Here is a 17,408-nt window from a genome sequence, read left to right as displayed (position 1 = left end):
AAAGTGATGGTGAAGAAAACTAACATGAAGAAAAAGAAGAGAGAATGTTAGGCTTTGTTGGTATTTTGGTTTTGGGAGTTCATTGCTGCGCTTCAAATCCTCTTGGAACTCGTTAAGAACAATCAGTGGCCACCTTCTTCCAAGATTCCTTTTTCTTTTTCGTCTCTCTTTCCCTCTGTTACTTCGATCAGATGAATGATATGACTGAATGAACGTGATGCCATGACTTACTTGCATAGTCACTATATATATATATATATATATATATATATATAACCTTTAACTGAATAACGTTTAACTCATTGCAGTAATTCCAACTGCTACACTCTAACTGTTATAACAGTAACAATGGTCGTGCATGCCACTTCCCATGCACACGCACTAACAAGAACATAAGAACATATGGGTTTTTAGTTGATTTTTTAGTACTAATAAAAAACAAGTTTTTTCTTATTTAAGCAGTGATATATTTAAACATCCAATAACTCCAAAGTTAATGCTTATAGTATTACTCACCTTTTGTATATATTTTCTCTCCGTCCTATTTATTACTTTAAGTCATATCCAATACAAAGTTTAAGATCTCATCATACTATATTATGTTTAAGATCTTATTTTCTAAATGCTGTTTTAATAAAAAAATCTTATAAGATTTTAATAATTTTATGTAAATATAATTGTTCATAATCAAAAAATATATTTTTATAATTGATATGATTGTGTTTAACATTGAGAATTTTAAATGACAGCATCAACATGTTCCAATTATCAGATTCAACTCTTAAATTTAAGATTTTAGGTATGGATTTAAATTAGATATGTCTTTAATTAGATGTTAGTATAAGATAAAACAGGTTAGTATAGTCATATTTTAGAAATTCATAAGAGAATTAATTCATTTTGAAATTCGACTCAATGTAGTATTGTAATAATTTTTTAGCATATTTTACTTCTCTCTATCTTAATTTTGAAATAGGGCTTTGTGTATTATTGCATTAATGATTTTGTTTTACTTAGTTTTCTTGTCTCTCTATATTTCTTTATCTCTTTAATATCTATGCTTTTAATTTTTACATTTTCAAAGACTTCAGAATTGATATATGATTCGATAAATATAAAATGGACATATGATTTGATGACGTCTTTTCTATGTTTTACCATTTTTAGAAGTTGGCGTATATTTAGTGAAATTTTGTAAAGAAATCTTACTTATTATATTAGCTTGAACCTTTGTAATTGTACTTTTAAACTTTATTAGAGTCCATTTTTGGACCTAGTTTGCTCCAATTTTGAAAGCATATATAAAGCTTAAATGTGCTTAAGTATAAGGGAGAAAAATCGTTTTCCAAAATTTCAGAGTTTTAGTTCTCTCTTTTCTCTCTATTTTCATTTTTTATTTTCTATTTTCTTATTAGCATTATTTGTTCAATATATCACGTCAAAATAAAAACATGGAGTCTTATCAATTTTCTCTCAACGGTCTTAAGTATACAATAACTTTTACTTTGTTGTTGTAATTATGGTGTTATTATGTTAAGGCATTTTTTTTGTTGTAACAACGATTTAAGTTATTACTATAATAAACCTAATTCTCATCATATTCTTGAGTTTTTGTTTTTTTTTTTCAAAAAGATTCACGAGAAAGAAATTATATATATTTGAACTCATAAAAATTAATCCTACTTTTAACTCAACTTTGCAAAAGACATGGATCTTTATCTTATTTAGTATTTAATTTTGTCACTTTTATTTAATATAAGATTTGGACTCTCATTTATATCAACACTTTGTCAATAACATCAATAGTTATACTGTCAAATTTAAATAGTAAAGTAAATAAACACATCCTTCATGTTTGTTTAGAAAAGTTGTTTGTATTTATTTATTTCTGTATCAAACAACCACGTGTTACATTCTATATATCCCTGTGAAATTGAAACATGGGGAGAACTTCCCTTTGTATGTGTTTGGCAATATATTGGTAGACAAGTTGTGTTGGATGAACACTGTCCCAAAATACATACTTTGAAGGATCATCACATGTTGAAGTGAATTCATTGCACAATGGAGTTACTTCAAACAACCCAGTTCCACAACACCCTTTATTCGTCTCTTTGAAACCTGTGTGACAAAGTGTCAAAAACAGTGTATAATAGATATTGGTTAAACATATAATTTTGTTCATACATCAAACAAATTCTCAACAACGCATGCAACTTTTCTTTACTAAAAGTGAATATAATCTAAACATGTCCATAATATATACTCACCATATTTTTGTGGCTGATTGATAAGGTTGATCAATGTGTGATATATATCTGTATAAACAACTTTGCTTCCTGGAAGCATTGCTTGTATTTTAAGCAATAGCCGTGTCAATTTTCGATTGTAGAGCTTTGCATCTGAATTCTCATCATCTACACATTTCCTATCTTTTATTCTTCCTGACTTTGTTATTTGAATAGGTATGCAGCCAATACAAGGAAGCCCAGATACAGCAAAATTTCTGCATCCAATATCATACAATTCCTACAATTTGTTTTCCTCCAAAGGTTAAGAAATAGATTTTAAATTTAATTCAATCTCAAGTTAAATTTCCACCCACTTATATAATATAAATATATTTTATTTTTGATTGATATAAGATCTTCAACGTACCTTCATGTCAAGTCATATACATATTTAATATACAGTTAAATATTAATGAGAATCTGATTACTGTTCGATAACCGGTATACTCACTAGTAGATATACAATATATTTAAAAAAAAAAACAAATTTCATTAAAATAAGTTTTGGGTGATTCTAATACCATCTTAAAAAGTGATATTTAAGTCTAGCGGAATTCTTTCAAATTAAAAATGTTAGAGTTGCGATGATATGATTGAAAAATTTGGAATAAATAACTCATGTTTTACCTTAATGAATCTCTGAATTCTATTCTGCACGTAATTTGGTATCCATCAATGTTGAACTCCAATTTTCTAGTGGAAATGTCATAAAAGTTGAGGAGAAAGTCATTAGTTCCTGCACTGATAATAACAAGAGAATCTCTAAGTATCTGTTTAGCTTCATGTTCTCCTGCAATGGCCTTGAGTCTTCCTACGTAAACTTTGAAGTATTCAATTTGTTGTGACATTGGTATTGCACCTGTTAAAGCAGTGGTGAAATCATCAAAACCTGATCCCCCAGATGCAAAGCTAACACCTGTTAGAAGATCTTCATCTGATAGGTTAGGTTGAAGGAAAGGAGGAACAGTGTGTTTGAGGTTCAACATTGAGGCAATGAAGTCAGGAACCAATTTTCCATTGGAAAACCTACCAGTAGGCACATGACCAGGGAAATCCTTACCATAAGGAAAATGATTTCCTTTGGCCAAAGTTTTGATGCAGTTGTTGTTGCCTGTGTCTACTGTTGAATCCCCAAACACTAGAATGGATGAGAACTTGGGTCTTATCAAGTCATTGCCAAAGCTTCCAACAACAAAACTGGTGCAAAGGTGTACCAAAATGATAGAGTAGGATGCATAATAAGCCATTACTATAACTTCTTATGTGGTAAGATAAAATTTATATAGTGAATGTAAGAAGAAACTTGTTAATTAGTTTCGACTTTAAATTTGTGTATTGCAAGTGATCCGAATCCAAGAAATCAAAACGTGAGAATGATGCCAAGACAGCTATTTTAGGTAAGTGAAAACAACATCAATGAATTTTCCTGGATTTTATAAGTTTTCAAATAGGAAAAAAGTTACTCCATAAATTAACATTAAATTATATATAAATTAAGATAAAAATATGTAAATATATGACGCCTTTAGTTTAAGGATAAATTAAGGATTAAATATATTTTTATTTCCTAAACTATCATCTGTTTTTTGTTTTCATTTGTCTTCTTTTAGAAAGGCATAGGTTTAGTTTTTATTGGCAAACAGTGAGTCACATCCCAAACCCGTTAAGATAATTGTACTGTGTCCCAAGGCCGGTATGATAGCTCAGTAGCAAACAATATGTCCCCAACCCAATAAGGTATGCAAGACAAGTGTACTGTGTGCCCAAGTCGTCAAGACATCTCGATAACTTAGTGAAAAGTCGGATAGCTTGGCAAGATATTCATAAAGCTCGATAAGGTGCATCAAGAAATCAGATAACACCGTGGAAAGTCCAGATAGGCCGGTAAGGTGAATTGAGAACTCAAATAGTTCGGTGAGAAGTCTAAATAGCTCAGTAAAGTGCATGGAGAAGTAAGTTAACTTGGTCGAAAATCAAGAGAGCTCGACAAGGTGTTATCCAAGCTATCTGAACAACTCATCGAGTTATCTGATTTCTCAATACACTTTATCGAGCTATATGGAACTCCCACCAAGATATCTGGGTTCCCAAACACCTTACTGGACTATTTGGATTTCTCACCAAACTATTTGAGTTCTTTAGTAACCTTACTGAACTGTCTGGACTTACCATTGAGGTATCTGACTTATTGATGCACCTTATCGAGTTCTAAGAATTTCTTGTTGAGATATCTAACTTTTCACCGAGCTATCCAGATGTCTTGTCGACTTAGGAAAGCAGTATATTGTTTTGTGATCTTACCAGATTGGAGACATGGCACACTAGTTTCCACTAAGCTATCTTGCCAATCTTAGGACACTATACACATGTCTTAAAAGGTGGTACACTGTTTGCCACGTTTAAAAAAAATAATAGTATTGATCATAAAAGACTAAATTAGTGACTTTCTAAAAAGAAAAGAATGAAAATTGATCAAAGTTTGAAAGATGGACAAAATAAAAAAAACGCATAAGAATCTAGAGATCAAAATTATATTTAACCCATAAATTAATGATAAGTTAAGGAAAACATAATTTTAATATTTTCACTTTTTCTTCTAAGCATTTATTATAATTGGAAAAATTGATTCATGAATTTATAGATAAATAAATATTATGTATCATAATAATTGGGACAATTCTCTTTACTACTTTTATATGACAAATACGTAAATTTGAAACATGTACGTTTTTAGTTGAAATCACATGTATCAAACTTTCCAATTAAGTTGCGGTCAGCACCCCCTCAATTTCTTTACGCATCCTCAAAGTTTTGAAATAAACAGTTTTACTTTCCAATTCTTCCCTTTACTTCTTTGAATATAACTAAAATAAAAATAACAAAAAGTATCATTTTTGAATCCATAAGTGTATTCTAGATTATTCAGTCTAGAATATAACACCCAATCTAAGATTGAATGGTTGAAAGAATATTAAACAGTGAATGGTACCAAAGTCAAATTTTGCTTTTCTCATTTCTGTGCTACAGAAGTCTAATATTGGCTTCTACTTTTTCAGTTGAAAGTTGAGTGACAATCACGGACCATTATAAAACTCTAACCAACCTTTTGAAAAGTTGTCTTCCACTTGTGGAAAATGATTTAAAAACCAATAAGGGTAAACTTTTTGTTGTCTTCAAAATAAGAAAGCATTTGCAAAAAAATATGTTTCTCAATTTCATGTTCCTGTGAAAATAAAAATTTTCCTTCTGCCAAATTTTCTTGAAAGTGCTTTTAAATATCTCAAAGGATCAACTTAATCTTGTTAAATTTTGATGGGCAATGGAAAATGCTATATGACAGTTTGTACCAATTGCAGTAACTCAACACAAACGTGAAATTAAGGTAGATAGATGATTGAACATTTTATATTTCCTGCAAAAACCAAGAGAATGCAACAATAATTTACACTTGAAATCCATAGAACCCTCCTCTGTAGCACGGTTTAACAACAGCAATGAAATGTCTGCAAAACAACCGTACTGTTTATGTTGTTCTATGTCAAGGCTGTCAAGCATTCCATGGCAGCCTATGCGGATACATTCAATTGCTTCCTCACATGGCTTATTTGAAATGACTGATTATGCATATAACTCATTGCTGCATATAATAAGCAAAAAGCAATTGTCTAGAAAAGAATACATCAACTGCAGAAGCCACCACTAGTTTCTTGTTGCTTTTGTACATTAAGGCCGCTTAGCAGCAATTCACCTGTGAGGAGCAGATGTATGTGGCATAGGATACGTGACAGGACTCATGCTTACCGGTGCACCAGATACAACTGCACCGGTAACTGGAGCCCTGACACCGTATGCCATGTGTGCAGGTGAAGGAAGGTTCACTGGAGTGCCAACTGCAGATACTAAGGGTCCTCCTACAGGTTGTCCAATGGTAGGAGCAGCATATATTCCAACTCCTGGCACTCCGGTTGAGGCCGGGGTGGCTTGTTTGGTTGCTTTGGCAGTAGAATTGGTGGCAGCACCATTCGTCTGACCGGTGATTGGTCCTTGTGGAGCTAAAACGTCACCGTTGTTAACGCTGGTGATATCGTGTATACTGGATCGCCTTCTATCTTTGTTCATGGAGTTTAATCGAATAAAGTACTTTTGGGCATGGCTGGCAACTTGTGTAGGTGTTCTTGTCACCACAAAGTTTCTTGATATGCTTCGCCAATCACCTTTCCCATACTTGTCCAAGCCCAGAAGAAATAACCTGTTCAAACAATTTGAAATATTAAAACAAAATAAAGCTTAAGTACATGGACGCATGTATCTGAGATCCAAAAAAGAGAACCATTCAATGACAGTATCCATAAACTGTAAAATTCACACACTGGTGCAATCATTCATCGTCAGATTGTAATTCCTAACTGAAGAAATCCAATAAGCATTACTCCCTGACTTGCATTAAAATCAACAGTTAGCTTATTTCCAATCGTATTTCTTTCTTTAGTTGCTATTTCCAGGTAATATCAGATAAAAAACTATACACAGATCTTGGCAGGAACATAATCGGTTGCTCACTCTTTGCTTAGTGTAAAACCAATTTAGGATGGTGGCTCAGTTTTTGGCAGTAGATGTGAAATTATTCTAAGAGAAAGAAAAGAAGAATTAGATGTCAGGCATAAATTTGACTAGTATCAGAATTTATCATTAAAATGTGAACAATAAGAATATAATGAATCAGAGTTCTTTTGTTGTATGACCATTTTAAAGTCCTTATAAATATGCCAGTATGAAGTAGGGATATTGAGCATCATGAACTTTACATTTGACATAAAGCAACAAGAAACAGGAATCAGAAGTTAAAAAAGGTAGAGCAGGACTACTAAGTAATAACCAACGTTTCAAGCCTTCTCGACAGCATTTGCAATGTAAAGAAACAATACGTTACATTATAATACACGACACACAGACACATATATAACTTAATATCAAGTTTCTTATATTATTGTCCAAGGTCTTAAATCAGCTGTGATTTGCGAACATTTTAAAATAAAACGCACTACAACATCCGTAAAGGAGGTTGGTTAATGCTGGAAAAAACATTCACATCACATGTCAATGTTTGATTTGAGAATTTGATGACAAATTAGACACAACTTTCTCTATAGATTTAATATGAGGCAACAAGAAAAGGGAGTCCAGCTTAGCTGAAAGATATCAAGAGATGGTGCCTGGAGTAATAATCCAAGTTCCAAGCCTACTAGTGAACTATAATATAATAATAACAGCATATCATAACATAATCATACTTCTGAAAAAAGTAGAATGTGCTCATATTTTTAATGGGAGATTAAGAATCAATATTTCTTTTTCTGCATGCAGAGGGTGCAATCTTGTTAGCAATTTAATGAGAAAAAGAATATAGCAACCTCCTTCAGAATTTAATGAGCACTACAAGGTTAACATAAATGACTTAAAAGACTAACTATAATTAAGTAACCACGACACAGCAGTTTAGGCAGACTTAAAATCTAACCAATCCCATACTTTATACTCCATTGCCTGCCAAACTTAAAACCAGATTATTGCCATTTCTTGGAAACAGTGATACTAAAAGCCAGTAAAAGGATGGAAAAAATGTGTCAGCTTTGTCCATAAACAATTAGAAACTGGACAACAGAAAACGGATAAATAAAATATTGACTTTACTTCCCAAAGCCTTTGACTTTGATAGGAGAAATAAATAAAGGAGGCAGTTATAACCTCCTATAGCCTAAAACAGACTATGATATATAGTCTGTTTTAGGCTGTTGTTTTTAGTTTTTTGAAGTTTAGGAGGAAAAGGGTTTGGGAGAGTTAAGGTCCTCTCGGGAGACCTGTTTGCTGAGATATCTTGTGTTGTATTCCTGCCACATTGGCAGAACAACTGTGTTCATAATAAAATCATTCAAGAACCTGTCTTGGATCATTCTTTAGCTACTGGGTGACCTATCAGGCTTAGCCACATATGGTGTACCAAACATGCTCACTGTAAGAGGTTCAATCCTATGCGCCAGTTCCTTTTACCCATCACATTTGGCATCCTAGTGGAATATCTCCTAGGCTTCTCCACTATGGTGGGACCACCCAAGGCCCCAAAACTCTCGTTAAGCCACCAAAAATCCTGCTTTTTATTAAACAAGAGAAAAGTAGGACAAGGTTTAAGCATCACTCCAGTCCCCACAGAACATTCAACCAGCTCAAATAGAATTGCTTTCTTGTGGGAAATGCTGTAATATTTGTTAGAATGTTAGTCCTTTATAATGCTAGACTTACAACTTCTCTTTTACCATTTTTCGACTTTAACAGTTTAACCATAAAAACCAAACAAATTCTCACAGAAAGACAGTCTTGATACAAATGAAATATCCATTAAACGAATCCTGGTCACAAGTTGTATCCTTGATTTAAAACAGAACAAGGAAATAAACCAAGCCCTACCACGCAACTTGTATCAAAAAAACAAAGGATGGCATCTCCAAACACAAAATGCATATGTATATAGTAACGTGTGTAGAACACAACATAGGATGGAACGACCATATAAGCTACAAAAGTCAAGCCTTCCTAGAAGACATACACCACGTCCTGAATGGTAGAGAGAAATAAATAAAAAACCTAAAATTTACACATTATAGATTGTTAATGTCGACATGAATCATATGTTAAAGCCAATTTGATCTTGTATTAAAAAAAGTACATAACACTCTTACAAATTTGTTTCAATGTCAATACCAACATTTGTCATTTTAATCCCGAAAACAAATCAGCAATTCTTCAACTTTGAGTTAATAATTACTTGTAGGTTCTCACCGTAAAATTCAGTAGACTTTTCATAGTCTTCGTTTTAATATGAATATAAGTCCGTCACTGCACTGTTTATGGAAACTCTGAAGTAAAAATATTTTTCTGTGTATGGTTCTGTATCTCCTTTTTCCATCCAATCTAACCCATTAAATGATAGCACACACAAGGCAAGGCGATCATACTCTATTCATAAGGCATTCCCTTACAAAAAAAAAAAAAATCACTATATGTTGGGCTACAAAGATGATATGATTATTGTAAAAGATGATAAAACAACATTGACTTTGAAGAAAATGTTGGCAACCCAACTTGAAATGGAAGACCTAGAAAACCTCAAGTATTTCCTTATTTTGAGGTTTCTATTATGTTAAGAAGTGAACTTTGAGCCTAACTTAACCCCACAAAACCGGCTCGTAAAGTGAGGTTTGCACCCACTTATATACTCTAAATTGGCTTTATCTTTAGTCGATGTGGGACTTCCAACACACCCCCCTCACGTCAAGGTATATACATCTCGAGCGTGAGACTAGACATTAATGGATGGTCATAGTGGCCCTATAGTGGGTGGAACAATATGTCCACACAAATTTTTCTAAGATAGGCTGTAACCTAACTCTGATACCATGTTAAAAAGTGAACTTTAAGCCTAATTCAACCCTACAAAACCGGCTTGTAAAGTGAGGTTTGTACCCACTTATATACTCTAAATTTGTCTTATCTCTAGTCGATGTGGGACTTTTAACATATCCTAAATTAGAGATTTTGATCACCCAAAGAAATATGTACTTAACTTCCTCAAAGAAAAATTTAGAATGTAGAACCTCACAAATTCCTATTGAACAGAATCCCAAAAAATCGGAAGTAAAGAAAGTTCTCTTGTAGAAACACCCAATATCAAGTGTTGGTAAGAAAACTTATTCATCTATTACATTCGAGACGAGGTATTACTTTTGCAATTGGTATGTCACTTTATGCGTGATCCAATAGAAAAACATAAAGCAAGCAGTTGACAATATTCTTCCGAACTTGAAATCAAACCCAAGAAAGGGGCTACTGTTTAGAAAAGAAAACACTTTGACCCTAAAGATATATGCTCATTCGGGCTATACACATTATGCTACTAATGAAAAATGTATCTCTAGGTTTTGTATGTTTCTTGAATGAAAAATGTATCTCTAGGTTTTGTATGTTTCTTGAATGAAAAATGTATCTCTAGGTTTTGTATGTTTCTTGAAGTCTGGTAACCAAGAGAAGGAAAAAATAGGATAAAATATCTTGTTCTAGTGCACAACCTGAATCTCAAACCCATGCTCAAGGTGTGTATGAAGGACTATTAATGAAACTCATACTAGATGAACTTAAAATAAAGATTAGCATCCCTATGCAATTGTACTGTGATAACAAGTCAACCATGAGCATTGTCCATAATTCAGGACAACATGATAAAACCAAACATTGAAATTAACAAGCACTTCATCAAATATAATCTTGACATAGGTCTTGTGGTTATAACCCATGTCCCTAGAGAGCTTAAACTAGCAAAGGAAAGTTGGGAATGATTGATATTCATTTACTCACTTGAGGGAAAATGTTGTAAATTCCATATGAAGATAAAATTTGAATCACCTATTCATTTCAGCAAATTTTATTTCCTCATTTTAAAGAATGTGATTGCTATCAATAAAATAATTCTTTATTTCCTCAGTTGAAGTTAGTATTAGAGTCTATCATAAAAAGATTTATTGAGCTTATCCTGCCACATGCTATTGGACTGGTGTTCCGCCGTTTACAAGCATTTAGTCCCACATTAAAGGGGGTAGCATGAAGATCATATATTAGATGTAAATCATGGTATACAAGTGGATGCAAACTTCACCTGATAGTTTTGTACAGCTAACTTAGGCATTAATCCACATCCAGATAGATCTTAACCCTAATCACCAAATCTCACCCAATGTGCATCATACTTAACAGGTCAAGGTGACCTAATCCACTCCCATGTTCCGAAACTACAATTTTTTTTCCTTCAACAGTGCCTATCATCCTTTATTTTGTCTCCAGAACTGACAAATTTCTACCACTTTCTACAAAGAAGTATCCCTTAAGGGTTACAATGCCGTACAGCTGTGTAATACACCCTCTCAGACTCTCCTGATAGGAAGTCAATTCCTAAAGAATCAGCACCTTAAACCAAACAAAAACCCTGAAAACATCTTTAACTTAGTGACTCAATACACGTGACTAAAATTAGGTAAAAATAAGTGCATGAAGACACAGTACATGGCCATGGATTTTCCTTTTCTCATTGAGGCTTTTATTACAAGGAACTGCATCGAAGTTTTCAGATGATTTCAAAACCAAGTTACGTACTTACCATATAGCATAGTTATCAATATCAAATAGCAACACAGCACGATGGCAATTAAAGTGATATATTCTAATGTTTATATAATTTATTCTACATAAATATAAATGCCAGAGGAAAAAAAATACTCAAAATTCATTATATATTCATAATTAACAAGGAAAGGTTGTCTTAGGAAAACATATAAATAAATAATGACTGCTATAGAAAAGGGTTGGAAAAAGAACCAAGATGGCCATAATGTCGGCTGCAAACAGAGACAGAATGCGGCAAGAAGTCGTTGCTAGAAAAAGGCAGGAGGAAAGAATGCTAATGGGAACAAAATATTAACCTTCAATCTAGACCACAACTATTAAAGAGAAGATTGTAGAAGCATCTCCACAAAAGGTCTAATGTGTAATCTTCTTCCTAGAATTGTATTTGCTAGAGTTAGATGAAACTGAAATTCCTTGAAGCCTTGATCAAGGAAAACGACAAACAAACTGTTATGAACACAACAAATTGACATGACACAAAGATGATTTATGCCATCCAATGAAGGTAACCGCAGAATTGAAGCACAGTATCTCAAGCAAGAAATAAGAACCAAATGACATAAATCATTATGTCAGAAAAGATCTACTTACATAAAACACTCTTAAATCAAATAATAAGTTTGTACTTCTATAGATTTAAGCCATCTAAAATGTGGCACTGAAGATTACAATAACTAAACGCTCATTTGAAATACAGTTTAGGTTCTCTATCCTGGTAAAGGAAAGTGTAGATTTGGAAAAGAAAATTGGAAATTGAAAGGCCAACTAGCGGCTTTGATAACACAATGAACACAACAGAGCAAATGCATTTATGAGGCATATTTACTCTAAATTGTCATTCAAAACTATGTCCAGCATCCTATGGAAAATGAGATGTCATGAAAGTATTCCAGCAAACTAGTGTATTTTATAATTATAGATATTAACAACAAGAGACCAATAGATGGAAGCAACCAATGCTGGTAACATTGCAAACTAGATCATTAACTGTATCCCCATGATCTTAAGATCCTGCAGCCCTCTCCCAGTCTGAATTGCACCTGAAATCACCAATGGGCAAAATCATAGTGAAATTGCAAGATTGTGCTAGTGTCAATCCTGAAGTTGAAGAATTTTGTGTTGTAGGTTGCACAACTCGTCCATATAAACCAGGGTTTTTAAACCCCAATTTTGGGCCCTAAGTTTTTCTTCCCAAAACAGACCCACATTTCATCGGAGCATTTTGCAGGTGACAGAAGATGACATCTTGATCCACACCATCTGTTTTGCTTGCCATCCTGCCCCATCTCTTGGACCCTCTATATTGCTATCTGGATGATTCCCTGCACATCTTGGCACATCTTCCCCCCGTCTTTGGGGTTGGTTTAGTGTTTGAGTGTACTGGGTAAAAATCTGGTACGCTTCCCATTTTTTGTTCTATTTTATCTGTGTATATATTAGTATAATTTTACATTTTCGATGAGATCTTACAGTCCTATGTTTTAAGATCTTGAAACTCAGTTCAACAGAGAGATTCCCCTCTGCTTCCTATCACCCTCACCTAAAACAATCATTTTACGAAGTACTTCTTGAAATTTTGTAAGAAATTATTAGTTAGTCGGTACCTAAAAATTTAAAAGAAAAAAATGAGATTTGCAAACGGCTGCAAACAAAATCATTTAGGAGCACAAACACACTGACCAAAATATATCTTAATGTTCAGATTGAATTCGATTCTATACACCACAACAAGATAAAACTTGAACTAACAACAAAAGCATGTGTATAAAGATCATAAACTTAAGATGAAAACAATAAACATTTAAATGTAACCTATACTAGCATTAGCAGCATGTAGGATTTTCCAAAAAATACATAAGCAATAATGAACTTGCCTGTGTTCATCCTCCGTCCAAGCAATCCCCTTCCGTCTTTCTTGATCTGATCTTGAAGCCTTAGTTCCATGATTGGACTCACTGTTAAAATTCCCAAGACCGCTGCCCTTTTTGCCAGCTCCTTCATCACTAGCATGGTTTGTTGAGCCTTCTGAAGAAGAATTATAAGATGGTAAAGGCACACAACCAGATTCAATCTGGCTAACATCTTCAACCAAGAGTTCATAATGCTGTTTGATTTCCTCTATAGTCTTCCCGGGCACGTCAGCTGCGATCTTCTCCCATCGATCTGAAGCATCCTCCGGATGAGTTGCCAACGCATTTTCAAATGCCTTATCCTGCTCTCTGCTCCACTCAGAGCTACTATCCACTTCATCCACAGTCATCTAGCCTTGTTTGAAGCAAATACTGAGTTTGATTCGAAGGAGAAGAAAGGTTTCTACCTACCTAATTGCTCTAAATCTTGGTTAAGGCCTTCTTATTAACCACAAACTCTGCTCTGTTCTACGGTCAGTACCACAAATATTAACCTTGACGGCATGTTATAAACGTAGGGAGCAGATATGTTGGACTACAAGAAGCAGCCTGATGTGCAGAAAATGGCAGGAAGCTGAAATAAGCCCAATACCAGCGGAATCCAAAAAATCATATGAGGTGTGTGAAATTTCAAAGGTGAATTGCTTCAAAATTCGGAGAACCGGACACTTGTGTATTTCTGACCCTGTTGATGAATGAAAGGGCAAAAAAGGTTCAGTTAGGACATGAAAAATATCTCAGTCTGACAACAATAAAATCATAGGTGCAATACATGACAGTTTAAGAGAAGTGAAATTTACAAAATTAATGTGAAGGCTAGTCAATGAAACCAAGGTAATTACCAGCTAGGATTTCAGATTGAGAAAAAGACCTTTCAGAAACAAACAAAGAAGGAAGAATAGATAAGACTACAAGGGAAAGTAAAGGACATTCAATAAAAAAACAAACTTCAATTTACCACAGCCCTACTGATAACAACTGTTTTAACAGCACAGGTCCACAAAACTTTCACCCATAAGTATAGTTTTACTGTAAAGCTCATTTTCACTGAACACACTCAGCATCATATTTTGTTTTCTGAACCCGGCTATGTTGCAGATAGTAATTCGTAGTAACTAACTAGGCATCAAGGTCTCAGAATAAGTGAGACATGTAGGGTTAAAATCTCAAAAAAAAGTTAAAAAGGGTGAAAGGATATACACACTGATCATCAATTTGGTTCGAAGTCTTTTTCCTAGATTGGAAGTTAATAAAACCACCTTGCACTCAAATACAAAATCCAATAAATATTCTTAATCTCAACAGTTTTGATCCAACAACTTAACAAGAGCAAGAAAACCAATCCCATTAACATCCAATGAATTACTCTCCACTGTAGAATCCATTCAGTAGGTGTATGAAAAGGGTATTATAAGAGTTCAATGAACTAACAACTAATCTCCACTTTAAAACAATGGATGCAGTGTCATAAAAAAACACAAGAGAAGAAAAAACAAAACAAAAAGATGGATGCACAAAGTCACACGCACTGTCAAGCTTCTGACACGTTAACCAACCAATAATAAAAAGATTTCTTTAACGCCACCTAACATATTACATTCACTGCCAAGTAAAACCTAATTCTGAGTGTGATGGTAAAAGAGAAATTCCCCCACCAATTCTTTCTCCAAAAAACATAGAAAACGTTTCATAAAACTGCACTTGAAACTAACTTAATTTCAGCCTGATTAAAATAAAACTCACAATCAATGTGATAAAAGACAGATAAAAACAACCTAAACAGTAAAAAAGAGGGGGAACACACACTAACAGATGATAAATTCAGGTTTAAGTAAAAACCCTAGCATGTGGTGAAAATTTCAAGGGTAGAACTCACACCCAAATCATAAATGACATTGATGGTTGTCTTGAAAACCCACACACAGGTGCAGGATGGGTCAATTTGGCCCCATCCCAACAACTGCTTTGCTACAAATAGGACAGCTGGGGTTGAAAAAGCCACAACCCAAGTTGCAAACCACAGGAATCTGCAGTGCCCATTAATATCTGACAAATAATACAACGTCAAGAGAGAGAAACTCAAAAGTTCTGGAGAGAGAAAGAGGGGCAAAATACAAAAATAAGAAAAAAGTGAATAAAGATTCAACTTTTACATAAATTGATCCGACCCAAATGAAAAATAAAATTAAAAATGATGATACGGGTGTGCCCAGATGAAATGGAGAGGTAACAGCAGGAATGGTTCAAAATTGTGACGAGGGATGTGATGATTTGTGCGCAATCGTGAAATAATGAAGTCATCACCTTTTTCTTCGTTGTGCAATGCTTCAATCTTTTCAGCTGCTGGCTCTTTCAGTTCTGAGGGACTGTAACACACAGCCACATGAGTCAAATAATGTTGTCGCGGCATATATACTGCACTGTACAACTGACATGTCCCTCTCCGCCTCTTATTTTGTTCCCTGCTTCAAAATTACATTCAATATTTTCAAATAATTTGAATCAATACATTTTTAATTTAGGTTCCTAAAGCTTTTACAAATTTTCTTTATCTTTAATAATATTTTTCTTCAAGTTTCATCTTAAATATTTATTTGTTTTTATCTGTTCTCTACCATTACATTATATATATTCACGTAATATATCTAAAAACATATCTATTAATAAAAAAACTCAAAAATTAAGGAAAATATTATTTTAAGAAATTAAATTTATAAATATTTCAATAACTTTCAAAAGTAAAGAATGAATCTAGAATGGTGTTATTTTGACACCTTCAAACCAAAAAATCCACTTCACAACCCTAAATAATAATATTTTAATTGTATTTGTTTTATTTATTAATTTAAAATTTTAATATACATTATTATATTATTAAAGTAGGTTGTAAAGTAGGAGATTTTTTTTTCAAGAGTATTAAAGTATTCTTTTCCAAAATTTATTGGAAAAAAAAATAAAATTCCAATAGCTAAAACTATATTCTAGACTAAAGCTTTTCTCTTATAACATTTCAGCCTTAAATGGTATTAGTTCTTCAAATAGTGTTGGGTTTTTATTAGTCTTTACTAATTTTTTATTTGGTTTTTAGTTCTTAAAATTGCTTTATCATGTAAGTTTCATGGTGAAATGTGACGGAAACAAAATAATGATAGAAATATATAAAAAGAAGTTCAAGATCAAACGAAAAATTTGACAACATTTTCAAAAACTAAAATATGTTTATATTTATTTTCTATTTTCAAATGTTTTATTTTAGTTTCCTTAAAGTATTATTTACTTTTAGAACAAATAAAATTATTGTATTCGACAAAAGTTTTAATTATCAACTAACTAAAATTATGATAATTATTGATTTCAAAAATCTAATATAAAAATTAGAAATATCATATCTTTTTATATGAGATTTTCAGGGTGGACTTGGATAAGAAGGAAGATCTTGTAATAGGGGTTTTGATGGTTTTTGTGTCTAGAAAAAACCTCTTTATTATTTAGAAAAGAGAGATTCACCTATAAAAGACTTTTTTCTACACTTTTTAAATATTTTTAATTTTAAAAATACTTTTATTTATTTTTGTTTTTTATGTTTTTTAACTTTTTCTTAAAAGTCTAATTTTCTACTCTCTTATTCACTCATCCGCAGATCACTTCCCCAACCTCACACTCTTATTTTCTCTCTTATTCTCCTCTCTCTCTCTTTCTCCCATCTCTTATCTTCCTCTTTCCCCAATTTATCATTTCTATCATTTCTGTCAAGGTTCTCTTTTCCTTTACTTGGTTTGTGCTGGTGCTTGGTTAGTGGTAGGTTTGTGTTGTTGCTTAATTCATGATGGGTTCATGGTGTTGTGGAGTTTGGTGCTTCCTTTGTTGTTGTCTTCGATCTAGGTTGGTGATTCCATACGCGCCTCTCTTCTATGTTAAATAAAGAAGAGAAAAAGGCTGCAACGGATATGGAACATCCGTTGAGCCTTCAACGGATCTC

General features: G+C 33.2%; 2 protein-coding genes across 6 annotated transcripts; both read right to left on the bottom strand.

Annotated features, from left to right (window-relative positions):
- Window positions 1-1,901: 1,901 nt before the first annotated feature.
- On the bottom strand, window positions 1,902-3,538 carry LOC108335007 (GDSL esterase/lipase At2g30310-like). The gene is given in 4 exon segments (XM_017570925.2): window positions 1,902-2,121; window positions 2,271-2,529; window positions 2,919-2,953; window positions 2,956-3,538. Coding segments are annotated over 4 exon segments (1,083 nt in total). The 3' UTR covers window positions 1,902-1,915.
- A 2,110-nt stretch (window positions 3,539-5,648) lies between these two features.
- LOC108335948 (transcription factor SRM1) lies at window positions 5,649-15,869 on the bottom strand. 5 transcript variants are annotated; one of them, XM_017572182.2, is made up of 3 exons: window positions 15,734-15,869; window positions 13,394-14,114; window positions 5,649-6,540 (listed from the first exon to the last, which is right to left on the bottom strand). In XM_017572182.2, the coding sequence occupies exons 2-3, from the start codon at window positions 13,777-13,779 to the stop codon at window positions 6,036-6,038; spliced, it is 891 nt and encodes a 296-aa protein (XP_017427671.1). In that variant the 5' UTR covers window positions 13,780-14,114; window positions 15,734-15,869; the 3' UTR covers window positions 5,649-6,035. The 5 variants fall into 5 exon arrangements, with proteins under 5 accessions (XP_017427671.1, XP_017427674.1, XP_017427677.1 ...); XM_017572185.2 differs by lacking the exon at window positions 15,734-15,869 and adding an exon at window positions 15,308-15,431; XM_017572188.2 differs by lacking the exon at window positions 15,734-15,869 and adding an exon at window positions 14,634-14,807.
- Window positions 15,870-17,408: the final 1,539 nt, after the last annotated feature.

Source organism: Vigna angularis, chromosome 10, assembly GCF_016808095.1.
Source record: "Vigna angularis cultivar LongXiaoDou No.4 chromosome 10, ASM1680809v1, whole genome shotgun sequence".
In the NCBI taxonomy this organism is placed as follows: domain Eukaryota; kingdom Viridiplantae; phylum Streptophyta; class Magnoliopsida; order Fabales; family Fabaceae; genus Vigna; species Vigna angularis.
This window is presented reverse-complemented; position numbering and strand designations above follow the sequence as displayed.

What these genes read in the sequence shown, in the direction of transcription:
- LOC108335948 (XM_017572182.2), bottom strand. Translation starts at nt 13,779, where the DNA reads ATGACTGTGGATGAAGTGGATAGTAGCTCTGAGTGGAGCAGAGAGCAG. An exon ending in TGGACGGAGGATGAACACAG is followed by an intron (nt 6,541 to 13,393) that starts GCAAGTTCATTA and finishes TTGTTTGAACAG; the next exon opens with GTTATTTCTTCTGGGCTTGG.